General features: G+C 39.1%; 1 protein-coding gene across 1 annotated transcript in view; it reads left to right on the top strand.

Annotated features, from left to right (window-relative positions):
* Positions 1-10,494, top strand: part of sass6 (SAS-6 centriolar assembly protein) — a 13,841-nt gene extending 3,347 nt beyond the window's left edge. The window contains exons 5-12 of the mRNA XM_035652791.1: positions 895-956; positions 3,249-3,412; positions 3,719-3,910; positions 4,725-4,919; positions 5,731-5,820; positions 6,144-6,323; positions 7,673-7,754; positions 9,758-10,494. Of these exons, the coding sequence (XP_035508684.1) occupies positions 895-956; positions 3,249-3,412; positions 3,719-3,910; positions 4,725-4,919; positions 5,731-5,820; positions 6,144-6,323; positions 7,673-7,754; positions 9,758-9,906 (1,114 nt within the window). The 3' untranslated portion in view covers positions 9,907-10,494. The remainder of the gene's footprint in view (positions 1-894; positions 957-3,248; positions 3,413-3,718; positions 3,911-4,724; positions 4,920-5,730; positions 5,821-6,143; positions 6,324-7,672; positions 7,755-9,757) is intronic.
* The last annotated feature ends 8,050 nt before the right edge of the window (positions 10,495-18,544 follow it).

Here is an 18,544-nt window from a genome sequence, read left to right as displayed (position 1 = left end):
CAACTTGAATATATGCATTAAAAAAATGAATCTAATAGCATAATTGATTTTTTAATTAGTTTGAACTGAATTACCCCAATAAACTTTGAAACTGATATATAAAGTTATGATCTGATTCACTTGCAACTGAAAAACTGTATTGAAGCCTCACTAAAAATTCAACCTTTTTTATGTATTTCACTTTCAGTTTCTCTCAATTCATAACACCCATACTATTTAAATAAATTCAGCAGTGTATTGGAATTATATATGATATTGATGATATCTCCCTGCATACAGGTTTGGTACAGTGAATTTCCTGATTTATTTTTAACAAGGGACAGGGATAGATGCCACATCTTTCCAGTCAATTTCTAAATTCTATTCTGTACCATGGCTGATGGTTGAACTTTGCCGCTCCCCACAAAAAAGATAAAATAAAATAACAGGGCAATGGGAGGTTTCTATCTTGTGATGCATAAATATTGTTTATTGTAAAGGAAGTGATTTCTTTAGTATTGTTTAGTGTCCATTGTGATCATGAAGTTATTTTTTCATAATAATTGTGTGATAATTTGTGATAATATTGTGAATTTATTTATTTTGCGCAAGATACGTGACATCGCCCCCTGCCCTAATCCACAAATAAACAAAATATTAAGCTTGTCGTAAACATTTCTGACTCGGTCAGTTCCTAATAATTTAAATTTGTTTAACATATATGTTGTGAAATACAAGATAAATTGCAAATAATGCTAAGATTGAGACCATGACATGCATGTGTTTGCCTTTTATCACCTTTATCTGAGTTCATCATGTGGGTAGTACAAAAATATTATTGAGCTTTCATTCTAATGTTTTCCAGTAAAAAGACATCAAATACACTACATGGCTGTCATTGTCCCTTTTTCCAAGGTTTCTTCTGCACTTTGTCATGGTCTATTCTCGCAGTTGCTGGAAGGCCCTTGCCAACTTCAGTGTGTAGAGACATGCGTTTAAGCATCTGACCACTTGTCTTTAACGGCCTCGTCACGGCTCTGAATAGGTTAAAGACTATCTGGCAGTTGTTCCCTTCTCCCTCCCTGAAGGTTGCTCATTCACCATAATTTCACGATACTGTCTGGCTTTTGATATAGAGGTTTCATTGTAAAACTCAAGTCAATCAAACAGTTGGGTTGGCTTGTGGAGTTCTGCAAAGAGAACATTAAGCCAAACAGTGCCAATGGGTTTTAATATCATTACTTATTCATCAATTTTAATTTGTATATCGCAATTCATACAGAAGTTAATCTTCAGGACAACTTTCCAAATAGAGCAGTCTGAACCGAGACTCCTTTTAACATTTACAGAAGACCCAACAGTTCCACCATGAGCAAGCACTTGCGACAAGGGCAAGGAAAACTGCCCTGTTAAAGGCAGAAACCTAGACAGACCTTCGCTCTAGGGGGGGTCCGTCTGTCTCGACAGTGGGTAATTGTTTGGTTTGCCAGTTAAGTGTATACGAGTGCTGCAGGAATCCACTCATAAAACACGAAAATGAGTTAGCATATTTACATCTCTTAAAAATGTTCCCTCGCGTCAAAGTCAATGGATTTTTTGAATTATTTTTATGTTACATAAATTCAATACCAAATAAATATTCTACCTGTGTATTTTTGGAGCTATTACAAGTACAACAAAGGGCGAAGTTGCTACAAGTAGCTTAAGAGACTAACAGAGTTTGTCGATGACATTAAAAATGGAACTTATCAACTCACTAGTACATCTTTACTGTGTTAATACGACACACTCAAACTTTTCCAACTTGTATTAATTACAAGTTGGAAAGTTTAGTGGGTTGTGATGTTGGAAGTTCGGTGCTGTGGTGGTAGGCTATAATGGACTAAAACGTTAGCTTTTTACTTATGTTTAATGCAAATTATCCCAATCCAATGAAAAATCACATTGGTTTTTATCGAAGCAACCAGGGACAATGCTTAAATTTGGGTAGAAAATAATCACTGCAACACTAATTACTTTTTAAGATTAAATGAAAAAAATATATAGATCAGGAGAGAAATGCTTCTTGAAAAAGTTAAATAAAAATAAACACTTACATGGATATTTTAGAACAATTAATGCTTCCTGAAAAGGCTAAAGTAATAGTATACAGTATATCCATTTCTTAAGTTATGTTTAATAAAGATGTGTTATCCCAATGTTTCAAGGCAGAAAAAGCAGGCCCTAAGAATAAACTTAAGAAGAAACTGAAGAGGATTTACCAGGCACTGAGTATATGCTCAACAGAGTGTGTTTTTCATTGGAGCAAGGTAGTCCACATGCTATTCCAAAAGTGCTGGGTGAGATGGAAAATCGATCCGATCACAATCACAAGCTTGAAACAGTCAGCCAATATAACAATGACAGCCATAATCAAACCAATTGAGAAAACAGTTTCCCAAGGAATAGTATTATTTGGATGAAGAAAGGACACCAAAGGTAAACACAAGCACAACTCGGATGTCTGATACCATCTGTTTATGTTGACCAATCAGAGCTGAGAAAGAGTTCCCAGATCTTCAAATATCAATGCTGGGAAATAAACTCAACAACCAACTGTCTTAAAGCCTCCAACCCAAAGTGTCTTTTCATCTATCTTGGCTCTAAACAATCACCAACTCTGGTGTCTAACAGAATTAGATGTGAAAATATTGTGGCTCTACTAGCTTTCTGTTGCCTGACGTCCCTCTCGCTCCTCTCCTGCATAATGCCTCTCCTATCCCAGCCTGTTCCCACTGTGTCTTTGGCTCTGGTTGGACTTGCTGTAAATCACCTTGTTACTGTATTCCCTGTTATCAAACTGGTTGAAAAAGAGTTCACAGAGATGGATGCAAAAATCTTCTGGCTCTACAGCTTCCCCTTTCCTCTCACTTCTTCTTTGGTTCATCGTATATACTGCACCACTGAGCAGCGGCTCTTGGCTAAAAAGCATCCGGTGATGGAATTGACGATATGTTCTTCCAGTTGCCGTAACCCAAACAGCCTTTCCAGTGAGCCAACATGCACAATAGCATCACCCTGACCCTGTTTGGGATGGTGGAATGGAAACGAAACATCAAAAGATGAAGAAAACTTAAATAAAAGATGCAGCTTCGTGAAGGTTTTTCCATGAAATATATATTACATCCTAAATCAGCCAACCAAAGGGTTGATTTCCTTTCATTTTTGATGTCTAATGATATATACAGTTTTGTGTAAAAATAAAAATGGCTGTTATCGAAGTGGTTAAAAAAGGAACAGTACTTGTCTTAACATATCTGTAATCCTCTCACAGACTCTGTCTGAGAAGACAAAAGAGTTGGACAAACTGCGTTCAGAGTGGACGAATCAGACCAGCTGTCTGTCCAGCCGTCACTCTGAGGAGTTACAATCAGAAAGAGAAAAGGCTGTGGAGGTAAGGCTCCTTATCTTTACTGGACTATGTATCTATTGTGTTTGTTATTAAACGACATGAAATAATAAAAATCATCTTAAAGACCCATGTTGAAAAGGGGTTTGTATCTTGTTGCTCTTCAACACAGACAACCACTCTGTGTTATGTTATTGCTTTATCATAGCTCTGAATCTCTGTAGTGTATTTAGTGCTTGTTAGGGATGCAGGTTTTTTTTTTTGGGAACATACAAAGCATAAGGATCAACAGCCAAGAAGTGGAATATGCTGCAGGAGTTCTTTGAGATGTTTATTTTGTATGTCTTTCAGTTACAGAGCAGGCTTCAGCAGCAGACTGAGCAGCTCCGTCAGGAGCTGGAGAGTGCCCACAAGAAGAGCAGCCAGCAGCTTCATTGCAAGCTGACAGAGCTGGAGGCATCCTGCAGAGAGTTGACAGAGAGGAAATACAAGAACGAGTCTGCCATTAGAGACCTGAAGATTACAGCAGTGGGCGCAGAGGAGGTAAGTGTATGACGAGGATGGATGAGGAATGACTGGAACCACATTATTGTTTGTTTTAAACTTGCAAATAACAGATTTTCTTTATTTTTTCACGATTATTTTGATCAATATTGCCTTGTAAACTCGTGTTTCGCCAGTTAAATCCTTTTGATATGAAGCTGCAGCAGTAGGTTTCCGTTGGCAGTAACTTAATACAGCATTTTTTGTCTGGGAAACACCATGTCAACATAATGGGTGTTTCATTTACACAATCACTCATGTTAAACAAATCTTTTAATAGGATTAATAGGATAGGTGTAGGATTTAGTGGCATCTAGTGGTGTAGATTGCAACCCCTTTGCTTCACCCTCCTCTTCCAAGTGCAAAGCAGAAACTACTATGGCCACGAAATGCACAAAAAAGGTGATCAGCCATATCTAGAGCCAGTGTTTGGTTAATCCCTCCTGGTTACTGTAGAAACATGGTGGTTTAACGTGGCGGACCCTCAGTTTCTGTGGATATAAAACACAACATAACGATTCCTATATTAAGGTGATTAACCACTAAACATACCTGAGGTAGTGGATAGTAGCTACAGAAGGTAGTGCCTTACATTTGGAGTTGTTACCCAGGTGTCACACAGTGTCCTAAACTTAATTTAAATGTTACACACTGGACCTTTTTAATGAGATATTTGTAATACAGAATACAAACTATGTCCTCTGGTTGGGTGTACTGAGGTGTAAGCTATTTTGTTCTTTTCTCCTAGATGATAATTATAATTTAAAAACTGATTATTGATGAACATTGCTGTTGTGTGTGTGTGTGTGTATAGGAGTGCCAGCGTCTGAAGCAACAGGTCCTGTCTCTCAGGAGGGAGAACAGCACTCTGGATACAGAGGTCCATGAGAAGGAGCGTTTGGTGAGCCAGCTCCAGATGAGAGTAGCTGTTCTGGAACAAGAGATCAAGGATAAGGACCAGCTCATGCACCGCACAAAAGAGGTGCTGGAAGCCACTCAGCAGCAGAAGGTAAGATCTGCAACTGTATGTGTATTTTTTCAATCACCTGAAAAGCCACGTTGGGAATAAATACAAAACAATTACAATAATCTTCAGTGACACTTTTAGCATGTCCTGGTCTTATGCTACACACCATCCACCTAATACACTTTTGAGACATGGTTCCTCATTCATATTGCTAGGGCTATTTTTCCACAGGCCAAGTTTAGTCCGCCTTATTCGCATTGTGTGATTAAAGCTGTCATCACGTGAGTTTCTAATTTGTATCTCATTCCTCAAGGTGACATGGTCCTTCATTACCATGAACACACACTGTAGTTTAGGTTGAGACAATCCTGCATACATAGTACTGCTGTCTTTTAGAGGTGTAAATTCTGCAATTACCAATATGGTGGTCTATATAGTTAATTTTTGAGCTAGAATGAAAATATGTGAATTGTGCACAGATATGACCCTGCAAAGGTACTCGGAAGGCTGCTTTCTTAAATTATATATATAAATATGTGTGTGTGTGCTATCTGCTTGGTATCGCTATTTTGCAGCATGAACTACCACCCAGACACAGGTGTTGAAGACACATCTGAGAGAGTATCATAGTTAGTTCCATGAACACTCACATTCTGCCCTAAAGATAGATATTTGCTAGCAAGAAAAAATCCTTTAGGTGTGAGAGCCACAGACAGCGTAGAGAAATTAGAGAGAAACACACATTGTCGTAAGTAAGAAAAATAGAATAACAGCAGACTTATTCTTTAAGTAGGTTCTCTTTCTTATAATTCTAATTCCTAAATTTTGTAATTGTATGTTTTTTGTTTTGTAGGAATCAATGGAAGACAATGCTGAAAGTAAAGAACATCAGATCAGAAAACTTGAAGCAACGGTGAAATCACTGTCTGAGGAGCTGATAAAGGTTGGTAAAAACAGTGTTTACTTTTATATCTGTAAACATTCTAAAAACACAAAACCAATACAGTCTAATTGAACAGCCCTGTAATAAAACTTTTCTCAATCAGTTTCGAGGATGTACTTTATGTTGCTATTGAATGGTTTTGCATTATAGAGGGAGTTATCTGTTATTTGACTTAGCTTTATTGATAATCATTGGGTAGACAAAATATTAGAAACAGGTGTGTGGTGTACCTTATAAACTGGCAACTGGGTATACTGTTTAACTGCACCTTATGTTTGAACATACTCCAGTTTCTTATCTCCTTTATTCAATTTCTTATCCAGGCTAATGGTATCATTAAGAAGCTGCAGGGAGAGGTTCGAGGCCTAGTTGGAAAAATAAAAGTAAAAAACACTGTGACTGTGTCACAGGAGAAGGTCCTCCAGGACACGTCAGAAAAACTTCAAAATGTTGAAATGGATCTTCAGAGAACTCAGCAGCAGCTCGTCAGCAAGGATGAGCAGGTATGTCTTCAAATCATGGAAACTGCACACACTGCATTTAACATCTTTAAGCATCACTTTCAGATCTTCTCAAATTCCGATGTACCAGATTTGCGATTGTTACACTATAGATTTGAAAAGAAAAATGTTGCGGTTGCTTTTTCTTCATTCAGTATAGGGATGCGCGATAATTATCAGCCGATAGTGGGAAATTTATATTATTCTGAATGATCCTAATACTTAAACTACACCCAATAAATTAGCATTTGATATTAATAATCATTTATTTGGAATTCTAATCTAAACCATTTGATAGGCTTTAGGTTCTATGAAAGCCAAAGTATGTTTTTGATGTTTTCTGATGAACTTCACTAGAAAAAAATAAATTGTGACATTTTCAGCCATGAGAAGCAGGTAATTATTCTTGTGGGCATTATTAATTATTAGTTATTGTATCAAAAAACTTTGGGGGAAAAAATCCATATTATACATCCCAATTCCAATATTTCCATTATGGAGATATAAGACATTTTATTATGTATGCCTATGGAATAAAATGAGTAACCCCTAGTGACCAGTGTTGGCATTTCAAAGCAACACATTACTGTACTTCCATTACTTTTGGCCGTAACTAGTAATGTAATTATTACATTTTCAAATTAAGAAACACAATTACAGTTATTTTCTAACCTGAAAATAGTGGATCACTGCAGAAGAAGGCAGACATCTAAGCCTTTCCTGTGGATTTTCTGGTTCATGGTCTAACATCAGCGACCTTACGATGACCCAAAATAGTTCAGGCTGTTCATGAAATAATTATTTATTTACCAACTACGGTAGCAACGTTCGGTTAATGTGTACATTTGTGTGGGTCTAATACTAAATCCCCCTGTCTACTAACCAAAGCTGCGTTTCAATAGTCGTTTAACTTGCCATCGTTGACCTCCCCTCTACACTCCCCTCAGAGGGCTGAGGGAGCGAGTGAACAACGATGGTCACTCCGAGGTGGATATCACCCACAATGCATTGCAGTTATGCATTTGGTGCAATGTTTAGATGATTTAATGTACATAAAACTAATATACAGTATTATTTAGTTGATTTTTATTTCAATTACCAGGGGCAATGCACATTAATCAGCGTTCAAGGTTACACAGCAATGTAAATGTGTCGGAGTTTATTAACTAATTTTCATCCAGAGGAAAATCACAGATCAAATTGCTTTTCAACAACCCACATTAACTCTGACTTACAAACGCCAACACAGAATGTGCACCGCTGACACCAGTTTGTAGACTAGATATAGGTTAATGTATACAAAAGAAATGATTTAATATTAACTTAAGGATGCTATCATTTGTATTTTACAGGTTTCAAAACTGAAAGAGCAGTTGGAGACGACGGTACAGAAGTTAAATGAAAGCAGAGAGGTGTTAAAAACCAATGAGAATGGTGAGGAAACTTCTCATTTCATCTTGTCTCATTGATTAATCGACTAACTATAGTTATGTCAACCAATGGACACTGCAACCTTTCTCACAGCAGCCAATTTGACATTAAATAGTAGGGTAAACACAAGTGTTACCAATTATAGTAATGAAGGTTCCTTCTCATCCCTCAGTGTTGAAAACCCACTCCAGCCATGATTTAAAAAACATAAAAATACTCTGAAATAATAGTTTGTGTTTGATTGTGTTTTACACAACAAAGTTCAATTACCTTGTTAAAAAATGATAAAGAAACAATGAAGAATGGCATGTTCTTCCTCACTGAAAATCAAGAAGCTATGAATATGCATATATCGTTCATTTCAAAAGTTTAACTGTTGGACACAAGACGCCTCCATTTTCATTGAAAAGTCCAATGTATGTGCACTTGAGGTGTCAGGTTCAACATCACACTTGTGTAAGCTGCACACTGGACCAGGATTGGCTTCCAACTATTTGTGATTAGAGCTTTGTTCAGGCACAAAAAATATTCTGTGCGATCCCGAACAGTGACAGCAGTTTTGGGCCAGAGCCTGACCCAAACCTTAATTTCAGCATAAAAAAATATTTTGCACTAGGACCGCCAGCATTCTAGCACCTCCTACAAGTTACAAAATAAGCAGGGGAGTCGAGTAGAAACAGGACTTGCTGGGTGGTCAAAGTCTGAAAGTTTGTATTCTGCTTGTTAAACAGGTGTTTAATAAATGAATCATATTTTCTTTTTGGTTTTTTGGTGCATTAATGTATAATTAGCATTTTCGGCATTTGGTGCACTAATGTATAATTAGCATTTTCGGCATTGACTGCAGTTAAATATATCAAAGTCTGTTTCATTCCCTCCACTACTGTCATGCCATCCGAAGGTGAAGCCTTAAATGGGTAAAAGTCTTTTTTTGTTGTTGTTTTGTTCTTTTTCAAAAACACACACTCAACTTGTTGAATAATTGATTTGCCAAGCACAAACCTTTCAATCATTAACAAAAATTGCTCTATAATTTCTTGTAAACTCCAAAGCAGTAGAAAAAAAAAGAACTAAAATTTACAGGAACAAGACATAATGGTCAAAATTGGCATAAAACTCTGCCCAGCCAACACTGAACACACACCTGGCTGGTTAGATGAGTATATATTGCCGTCATTCAGTCACCTTATTAAACAACAAAGCCTCCCGGTGTTAGATGATTAATAAATGTAATACATATAACAATACAGTATTTGACTGCAGTAAAATATACCATAATGTCTGTTTCATTCACTGCTTTAAAGCTACTCTGTGAATAATAATGTAAATGGCAACTGTGGTCTATATACTGTGGTGGCGGTCAGAGGTATAAATGCTCAGAAATCTTTTATATTCTATTTTGCACCTTCTATGTTTCATAAAACATCAAAAACACATAGGCTATTTGTGAAAAGTGGTAGGCTGAAAAGCTTGTAGTTTAATATAAAGGTCCATTGTCTAGGATTTAGTGGCATCTAGTGGTGAAGTTTAAAATATTAAAACTAACTGTTTGTATTTGACCAGGAATGAGAAATGGCTGTGAAGTTCGTAGAAGAAACTACTGTGCCTGCCAAACTCAAAATGAACAGCAACATCTCTTATCAGAAACAGTGTCTCCATTATTTCGTACAATCCACAAACTTCACCTTCAGTAGTTTTCTAGGAACTAGGAAGTAGTTTTAATGAATGAAAAAACTATTGACAAGAAGCATGTATGCAGCACGTGTTAATAATCTGTTACATTGTATGATGGCAGTAAGCCTGAAACACAATGGTGTATTCCTGCCATTAGAAAGAAGAAACAAATTAAAGAGAACTGGGTATGTCAAAACAGTGATTTTGCAATTCTTGAAATATCACATTGCTAACAAATTAAAGTCTAAAAGTATGAGGATCAAAGCTCCTTGCCAAGTATGCCTGTTTTCTAACCAATCTAACATCCTGTTATGTTTTTCTTTTTACCACAGTTATAAGATGGCTTAACAAACAGCTAAATGACAAGCACCTGTCCAGAAAGCCACAGTCTCCTGAATCTTTGGAGAATCCTTCAGTTTTATCCACATCAACAGGACTAAGGGTAGGAGATACTTCCTGGCTGAGCCAAAATACTTCCTAATTAAACACTGTTTTCTGTGTTCCTATATCAGTTGAGCAGTCAGAATCTCAGTCAACTTCCTCCTTTCCTTTACTTAGATATGCTCTTTACAAAACTCATCTATGTTGAAAAGACAACCACGTTTTGAACATGGTTAAAAGATAGAGACATAAATGTACACTGCGTGCACAATTATTGGGCAAGTTGTATTCCTGAGGATTCATTTTATTTTCAATAGTACAGTGCGTTTATATACTCAATCCAACATGTTGATAAACCTCAAACCTGAGTATTTAACAAAGGAAAAGTGAGTTTTAGCTTTCTCAGGAGAATATTGACGGAATGTCGTAAATACCACAACTTTTAATCGTGAATGTCTTCAGATGGCTGTGTCCAAATCTGCAGTTGATCCTATACATTCCCTAGGAGGAGTTCGTTCAAATATGTGTGCAAATCGCCAAAAATGGCCGCTAAATCCAAAATGGCCGACTTCCTGTTGGGTTTAGGATATGGCACCCACTTGATTTTTTTGTGCGTCAGGATAAGATCTAGACGTGGTGCCGATTTTTATGCATATAAAAGAAAGGGGCCCTGGGTGGTACAGTTTATGGGCCCGCCCTGAGGGGGCCATTTTGCCATAGAATCAACTAGTGGACCCTAGAAAATAAACAAATAACAAAATCATGATCACGAGCTGAAGGTGCCCCCCGTTTCATGAGATTTTCGAGCCTGGGAAAGCCTCCAAAAAATGGCGATTCATTGTTACTAAAATAAGAAATCCCCTAAAAATCAATGTTGGGCCCACTAATATTGCCTTACAGATGTACTAATAGGCACGCCGTTCGCACAGTCAGTGCTCAGGCCCTAAAAAAGAAGAATTCCTTTCAATTACAAATAGAGCCTTCGCACCAGGGTTCAGAGGTTGCTCGGGCGTCTAAAAAAGAATCTCTTTTCAATTACAACTAGGGCCCCTTCGCACAGTCAGTACTCCGGCCCTAAAAAGAAGAGTTCCTACAGATAAATGAGGCCTCCACGCGGTCAGTGCTCGGCCCTAATGACAACTCCGAAATTTAGAAATAAAATCATGGGGCGAAATTTAGAAATAAAAATCATGGCCTTCTTGAGATGATGCTGACTTTTTCCTGTACCACTGGCTTGAAGAAAATATCTTCAAAAAAACTGGCAGTAGGTATTGGGAGTTGATTTTAAGTCCGCGATCATTCAACCAGAAAAGGTCCAAGCTAGGCATCATCCCTAATAACAAACTGCCCAATTAACCAGGTAGCCACACCTGCCAGCCTTGCTTGCGCTCTGACTAGAAGTGGAGCTCTGTGCCCATTAGTGATCCAGCCACAGGCCCATCCATCTGGTCCGTCAAGAATCACTCTCATTTAATCCTTCCATAAAACCGGAAAAACCATAAAAATCTGTCTTCAGATATCTCTTGGCCCAGTCTTGACGTTTCAACTTATGAATCTTGTTCAGGGGTGGTAGTGTTTTAGCCTTCCTTACTTGGACCATGTCTCTGAGGACCGAACACCTTGTACTTCTGGACACTCCATGTAGGTTGCATTGCTGGAATATGGAATATATTAACACTGGAGGTTAATGGGTTCCTGGTAGCTTCACTTCTTCTCAAGTCTTTAGCAGTTCATTTGCGCCTTTTTTTTTTTCTCCACGCATTTCTTGACTATTTGCAACAAAATGTTTGATTGTTCGATGATCACGCCTCAATACCATAGCTACTTCAAGAGTGCTGCATCCATCTGAAAGGCATTTTACAAATTTAGACCTTTCAGAGTCTGTTAAATCTCCTTTTTTTTTTTGGCCCATTTTGTCTGAGGTAAAGAAGTTGCCTAATAATTATGCACAGCTTGATATATGGTGTTGATCACTTTAGGCCACACCCCCCCTCATTACACAAATACACATCACCTGATAATGCTTAAATCCAATTAGCATTCAAGTTTATATAGCTTGGAGTTGGAAAATATGCATGAAAATGATAAGGTCAAGATACTCACTTGCCTAATAATTGTGCATGCAGTGTTGGTCTGCTCTGAAGCCCGATTCCCAAACCAAAAGTAACAGTGTGGGATTTCAGCATGTGATTAGTAATCTATTCTTTTTATGTAATAATAATAAAGCAGCGTTTTTGTTTGCACTAATTAGAAAACCTTAATTAAGATTTGGCAATGAATGTGTTTGTTCTTTGTTATTATCCAAAATTATGTTAAAGGCAAACAGTTGTTAACTTTTATTTTGCTAAACGAAAAACGTACCGGACCAAAAACTCCAAACACCCCTGATAGTTATGAATATTATATTCCATTTCTGCCAATAGGTCCTCCTAAATGTTACACACTGCGGCTGGGGTTGTGGCTTAGAGGTAGAGCGAGTTGTCCACTAATCGGAAGGTTGTTGGTTCGATCCCCGGCTCCTCTTGCCTCGCGTTGAAGTACGTAATACTCCTGAATGAGTTAGTTTCTGTTTGATGAACTTTACTGAGTGAATGTGTGTAAATGGGCAAATGGGGCATGTAGTGTAAAAGCGCTTTGAGTGGTCGCTCCCATTTACCTTTAACTGATCTGGCAGAGATGATTGTAATGGTGTAGCTGTTAGGCAAATTTTACATGTCCATCCATGCATGACAAATGCCTGTGTGTGTGTTTGTGTGTGTGTGTGACCAATGGATTGAGTTAAAATCGTCTGTGGCAGATATTCAGTTTCCAGACACATCACACATGTGCAGCATCCAAGGGTCATGAAATTGTGAACACCACGGTTGCTAGGAAACCATTTCCCCATGCTTTTGTGTTCAAGAGCCTACAGCAGAAACCACTGCATCACACACACTGCGTCAAACACACACACATCGCAGAGCAGGCAAACACACACTCACACACACACACACACACACATAGAAGAGTGTGTGTGAACAGACAACAAAGACAGATGGCTGAAGAATGGAAGTGGTGGCCAAAGTAGCAGGAAAGCAAACTTGTGACCGGAAGGTCATCGGTTCAACTCTGAGTGGGGAAAGCGCTGGCCCCTCCCTCGTCCCCTCAACCCCACCTGCTTCAGTGGAGCTGCTCAGTGGCAGCAGATCAAACTGTGTTTGTACTGGGCTTCCAGTGTGAATGTGATCAGGACCTTTCTGAAAAAGAGAGCATTGCCCTCAGTGAACCCTGTAATGTGTGTCAGACATCTGACTAATATGAAGAACAACCCGGAGAGTTCTGAACACTTGGACTGCCTCAATCACAAATCAACACGTTCATAACACAGGTCTTTCTAGAATTTTCCATAAACTTCAAATACCTGCAAATATCTCAACATCCATACCGATGCCTTTTAAGGTACTATCACTGTAGGAAACTCCATTCATTACAAACCCCCCTATGAATAAAATATAAGCCGGTTTATAATTGTACAGAGGAACATTCAAAAGTGAGTAAGTCCTTAGTACTACTTGTAAATATAACTTAAGTCATCAGGTCCATAAGGGCTGCAAATTATTATGATTTTCACTATTGATTAATCTGTTTCTTGATGAATTAATTGTTTGGTTTATAGAATATCAGTTGTAACTTATCTAGTGTCCCTCCATTTTTAATATGTAGTGTCAGAGGATTATTTAGGCTCTACTTAATTAGAATCAAATTATCCACAGAATCTGCTGAAAACTTATTTATACTATACTATACTATACTAATAATACTATACTATTTTTAAAAAAACTGAATAGTACCAAAGGGCATCATTAATAGAAACATTTCTTTGAAATATATTGCAAAGGAGGGTTTTTGTATGGAGATCAGCTAATCAGATCTGATGGGGGCCTGTAGTTCTGAGGCTTGGACTGTAGTTCTGACAGCAGAACTAAAGCGTAACACACACACACACACGTGCACACACATGCGCACACACACGTTGTAATGCTACAGGGTAAAATCTGTTTCCCAAAGCTGCTGCGGCGAGGCTGTCTATCTTCAGTATGTGAACACACTGCTGCTCCTTCTGCTGCTGCTGCAGCTATTTTTAGTGTGTGGGTGTTGAGAGGTCCAGATCAGCCTACCAGGTCATGGAACCTCCACAGAGACTCCACCACCACCACCACTAGTGCCAGAAAACACACTATAGAACAGTATGGGTGGGGGTGGCGGCCTGATGAAATGAGACAAATAATGGCACTGCATGTGCGGTGAGGTGATGATCAGTAGCTCCACTCGCAGTGACTCTGCATGTCCATAGCACAATCAGTACAGATGATGAGGCTTGTGTTTACAGGCTAAAATATTGGTATGGATGGATATTTTGAAGAATAACTTTATTAATTAACTATTAGGGAAATTCTTCTTTTCACTATTTTTTATTCTTACACACACACACACACACACAGGCTGAAATACACACTTCACACTTGTGGACATGCAACAGGGGGAGAGATGGTGGGAGTGATGGGATGCCACGTTAGCCCATGAGCAGTTTCTTGGGGGTTGGGTTGCCTTGGCTCAAGGGCACTCGGCAGTGCACAGGAGGTGAAACTGGCACCTCTCCAGTTGAGAGGAAGGAGTGAAGGCTCATATAGAGGGAGAAGTCTCAGAGCAATTTCTGGTGCACACTGGAGATGATAGATAGATAGAGATAGATAGATAGATAGGATTAGTAGATAGGACATGGGGTGCTGGCTAAGTCGGGACTGTTAATGAGAACCATCAAGTTATTTTTTAGCAACCTACTCCTGTACTTTCATAATTTGTATGTCTTGGTGATGGAGGATTCATAGTCAGTAATGGTAATGGACCTGCACTTGTATACTTTCTAGTCTTTAGACCACTCAAAAGCGCTTAACTACGTGCCACATTCAACCCTTTCAACACACATTTCAGCTCAGCTGGGGCCCAGTCTAACAGAAACTAACTCATTCATACACACCGATGCACGGCATCAGGAGCAATTCGGGGTTCAGTATCTTGCTCATGCATGCTTCGACACGTGGCAGGAGGAGCGACGACCGCTCTGCCTCTGCACCACAGCCGCCCCACAGTATCATTTATGGTCACCAGTATGTCAGAGGCTGTGTTGTTCCTGACTGAGTCGTCTCCAGTGTTTGTGGGTTGCAGTTTCCTATGTGTACGCTTCCAGTTTGGTTTTACTGTATCTCTTCTGTATGTCCTCCAAGGAGGGCGTTGGTGGCGGGCCACATAATGATGTTGTCATGTGTGACTTGAAGTAATTACAGCCTCACAGTATCAGGAAACCCCAGAGACACTGACACTTCTTTTGTGTCTGTCCTCCTGGGACTAAACCCACTGTGCTTGTTTTAATTCATTGGATTTTCACAGCTGGCGGCCACAGGGAATACTAAGCACGATAATATGATGATGATGATGAAGAAGGGGGAAGAGTTCACTTGACTTCTGAACAGACAGACAGGTGCGGTATACTAGCATGCAACCTACGAATACAGTCTCCAAGCTGCCAGTGTTGGCCTCCAGCCTGGCTGCAGTTCAGGGGACAGCTGCTGGCCTTGTGTCTCACAACTGACTGTGAGAGCTGAGCAGTTCACGTTCTTCTTATCATAGCGCTGTCACAACAACATAATGTTCCAATTAGTCACAATGCTTTGTTTATTGACACCAAACTTCTGAGAACAGGAAATAAAAAATAAATTGCTGTTTGTCTGTTTTAAGCCAAAACAAACAAGGAGAAAGTCATTTAACATCAGCAAACAGGAATGTTGTTCCCCAGGCAGTGGAAGGAAGTCATCAAGAATTGAAGGTTAAAATTTTAAGCGTTTCTTCATAGATATTTAAAAGTAGGACATACTGATGAATCCTATCTCTCTGTTTTAGCTACAGAGCACTAACTAACCAGCTAGCTAATCTACTTTAATCGTTAGCTAGTTACATATGAAAGCTACTGTTAGCAAAACACTAGCTGATCTACATCCATCGTGAGCTAGCTAGTGTTTTGCTAACAATAGCTTACTTTAATTGTGACTATATATAAATGTCTCTTTTATCTTTTCAATGTCTTTTCAACATAGAAGAGCTTGGCACATAGCATATCTAACCCCAAAATTCCACTGGGCCTGGCTTTATAACGTTGCGTCTGCGATGCAGTTTCACTTCGTGATCTAGGCATCTTGAAATCCCACCAAGAGTGTTTAAGAAGCTGAGTGTCTTCAACTAAATTCAATTTTATTTGTATAGCGTCAATTCATAACAAAAGTTATCTCAGGACACTTTTCAAATAGGTCAAGTAGCTCTAGACCATATCCTTATAAAATGTTTACGTACTACTTCTGTATTTCGTCCTTCAAAAGAATACAGAAAAGTGTTTCTGTGCTCAAAATCTCCTTCAACCAGAAAGGAGAAGGAGGTTTGCTGTTATTGGAGCCCAGAGCAAAAAAGGGGTGGGGGATTCATGGAGCTACATAAGTTACTCAGCTTGCTAACTACAGCTGATAAAATCTGCAAATAACACGTATTTCAGCAAAATGCAGAAACCTTTGGTCTTCTGATGTCCAGAATTGTGATGATAAAAGTGCCACAGCTGTTACTGTAACCTGCATAGATGCAGTGCTAGACAATAAAGCTTGACAGCTGTGCTAAGGTGGGGCTTAATGAACGGTCAGTGGTGCAGTGATGCTTTCAAACCATTGAAAGCCCATTCACCAGTGAAATGTGCTTATATAAAACTAAACCTGCAGACTTGGCGACGGTGATACCAAAAAACAAATTCTCTTGAGTATCAGTTGTAGAGACCACAGACTGAAGACGAGAATGTCCTTCATAACTTTTAAAGAGTAGTGGGAGGAGTCTGCGTGGAGCTGGGACAAGAAGTCAGCAACCACTACAGCTGGCAGAGACACCTGTAAATCAAGCAAACAACTTCCAAAACATGCCACCAAGACACAGAAAACAGGGATAGAACGTCATTTTGAAATAGGATGAATCAATGATTCACTGTGTGTTGTGAGAGGGATTTGGAGGCAGACTGTAGTGTTACTTTACTTAGGAGATATTTGGAGATTAGGTGGATGATGGTCAGTTCAGTTTAGCTGAATTCTACCCCCAACAATCATGTAGGTCATTGTTAAGTCAGTACTAACTTACATAAGACATCAGCCATGATTGCTAATATTAAGATAAGTGACTGAGGGTGCGTGTGAAAGTGAAAGAGCAGGCGATGCATTTAACATGAGGCAGCTTGAAACTTGACATAGCGGCCATGAATGTTTCATTAGATCCACAGAGTTTATTAGCCTGTGTGCGTGTGTTTAGTGTGTGTGGGAGAGAGCGAGCATCGGGGTGTGGTGGCAAGCTCAGCTTCACCAATATGATGAAAAGACACTGTGACGTTACATCATACTCTCTGATCATGTTTTACATCCTAACACGTGCTGTCCTCCACAGTTTGGCATTGTCACTCTGTTCCTCTGTCTCCCTGTCTCCCTGTCTCTGTGGTGGTGCAATCTGCAGCCTAATAGCAGATGTCTGAAGCCTTTGTGTGTGTGTGTGTGTGTGTGTGTGTGTGTGTGACTCAGGTGTTGTGTCCTGTCACACTTCTCTGTAAAGACTTCAATCTGCAGGGCTGCTAAAGAGAACCTTTTGACATTTCCAATTTCAAACAGCTATTATAAACAGCTGATATACTATACATTACCAGACACAATGTAGTTTGTTTATGTTAAAAATGATTCTTATTGACTCTCAAGGGATCACTACGATGTGGGAGACCTGCCAGCACTAGTGCTAGAAGTCTTCTCCACAGGTTCTGATTACCTTCTTACTGAGGTGTTCCACTGGAAACAGCCTCGAGTTAAACAATTGCTCAACAGAGCACTGCACAGAAACACAGGAATTTGAAAGCGATTGTAAAGTTATCACAGTGACAATCATTTCATCCCTATATCATCTATCGTGTAGTAAGCTAGTGTAGTAGCTAATCATGTGATTAGGCATGGGACAATATGAAAATGTGATGTTATGATTATCTTAGCTAAAATAACTGTGATACATAATATTATCACAATGAAAATAAACTTCATACTTTTAAAATGGCATTGAAACAAACTGAAGCACATATATTTATTGCTTCAAAGATAGGAACCACATCTCCCTGTTCCACACACCCTGTTTCATTTGTTTTTGTGGGGGATACAATGAGCAAACTGAGCCCTCAGCTATGGTGACAGGATTAGGATTTTGGAATGACTGGAAAGTAGGGGTGGGCGATACGGGCAAAAAATAATATCTCGTTATTTTTTGGGATTTTGGCGATAACGATAATCAGTCGATATCCCGAGTTATCCTTTAAAACTCGTGATTGGCAATCTCGTCTGAGTTAGGGCTTGTTGTCCACCAAAAACGCGTTTTTAGCGCTGAGAGCGCTCAAAAACTCATTTTCTGAGCGCCCAGGGGTGTTAAAAGTTGAACAGATTTCAACTTGAAGCGCTCTGAGCGCTTCAGGCTAAAAAAAAACGTCTCCCGCTGACATCTTTTTAACCGCTGAAGGCCTTAGGCGCTCCTGAAACGCTGAAGCTGAAAAGTGCATAGGTTGTATTCCAAAATAGGCGCTGCTAGCACTAAATACGTGTTTCTTATCAGTCTTCTTCGAAACCAAACCATTTCTCCAGCCAAGAGGAGCG

This window comes from Morone saxatilis, unplaced genomic scaffold (assembly GCF_004916995.1).
Source record: "Morone saxatilis isolate NCDOM2014 unplaced genomic scaffold, NCSU_SB_2.0 Contig12, whole genome shotgun sequence".
Taxonomy (NCBI): Eukaryota; Metazoa; Chordata; class Actinopteri; family Moronidae; genus Morone; species Morone saxatilis.
Note: the sequence above shows the minus strand (reverse complement) of the source record. Positions and strands in the feature narration are given on the sequence as shown.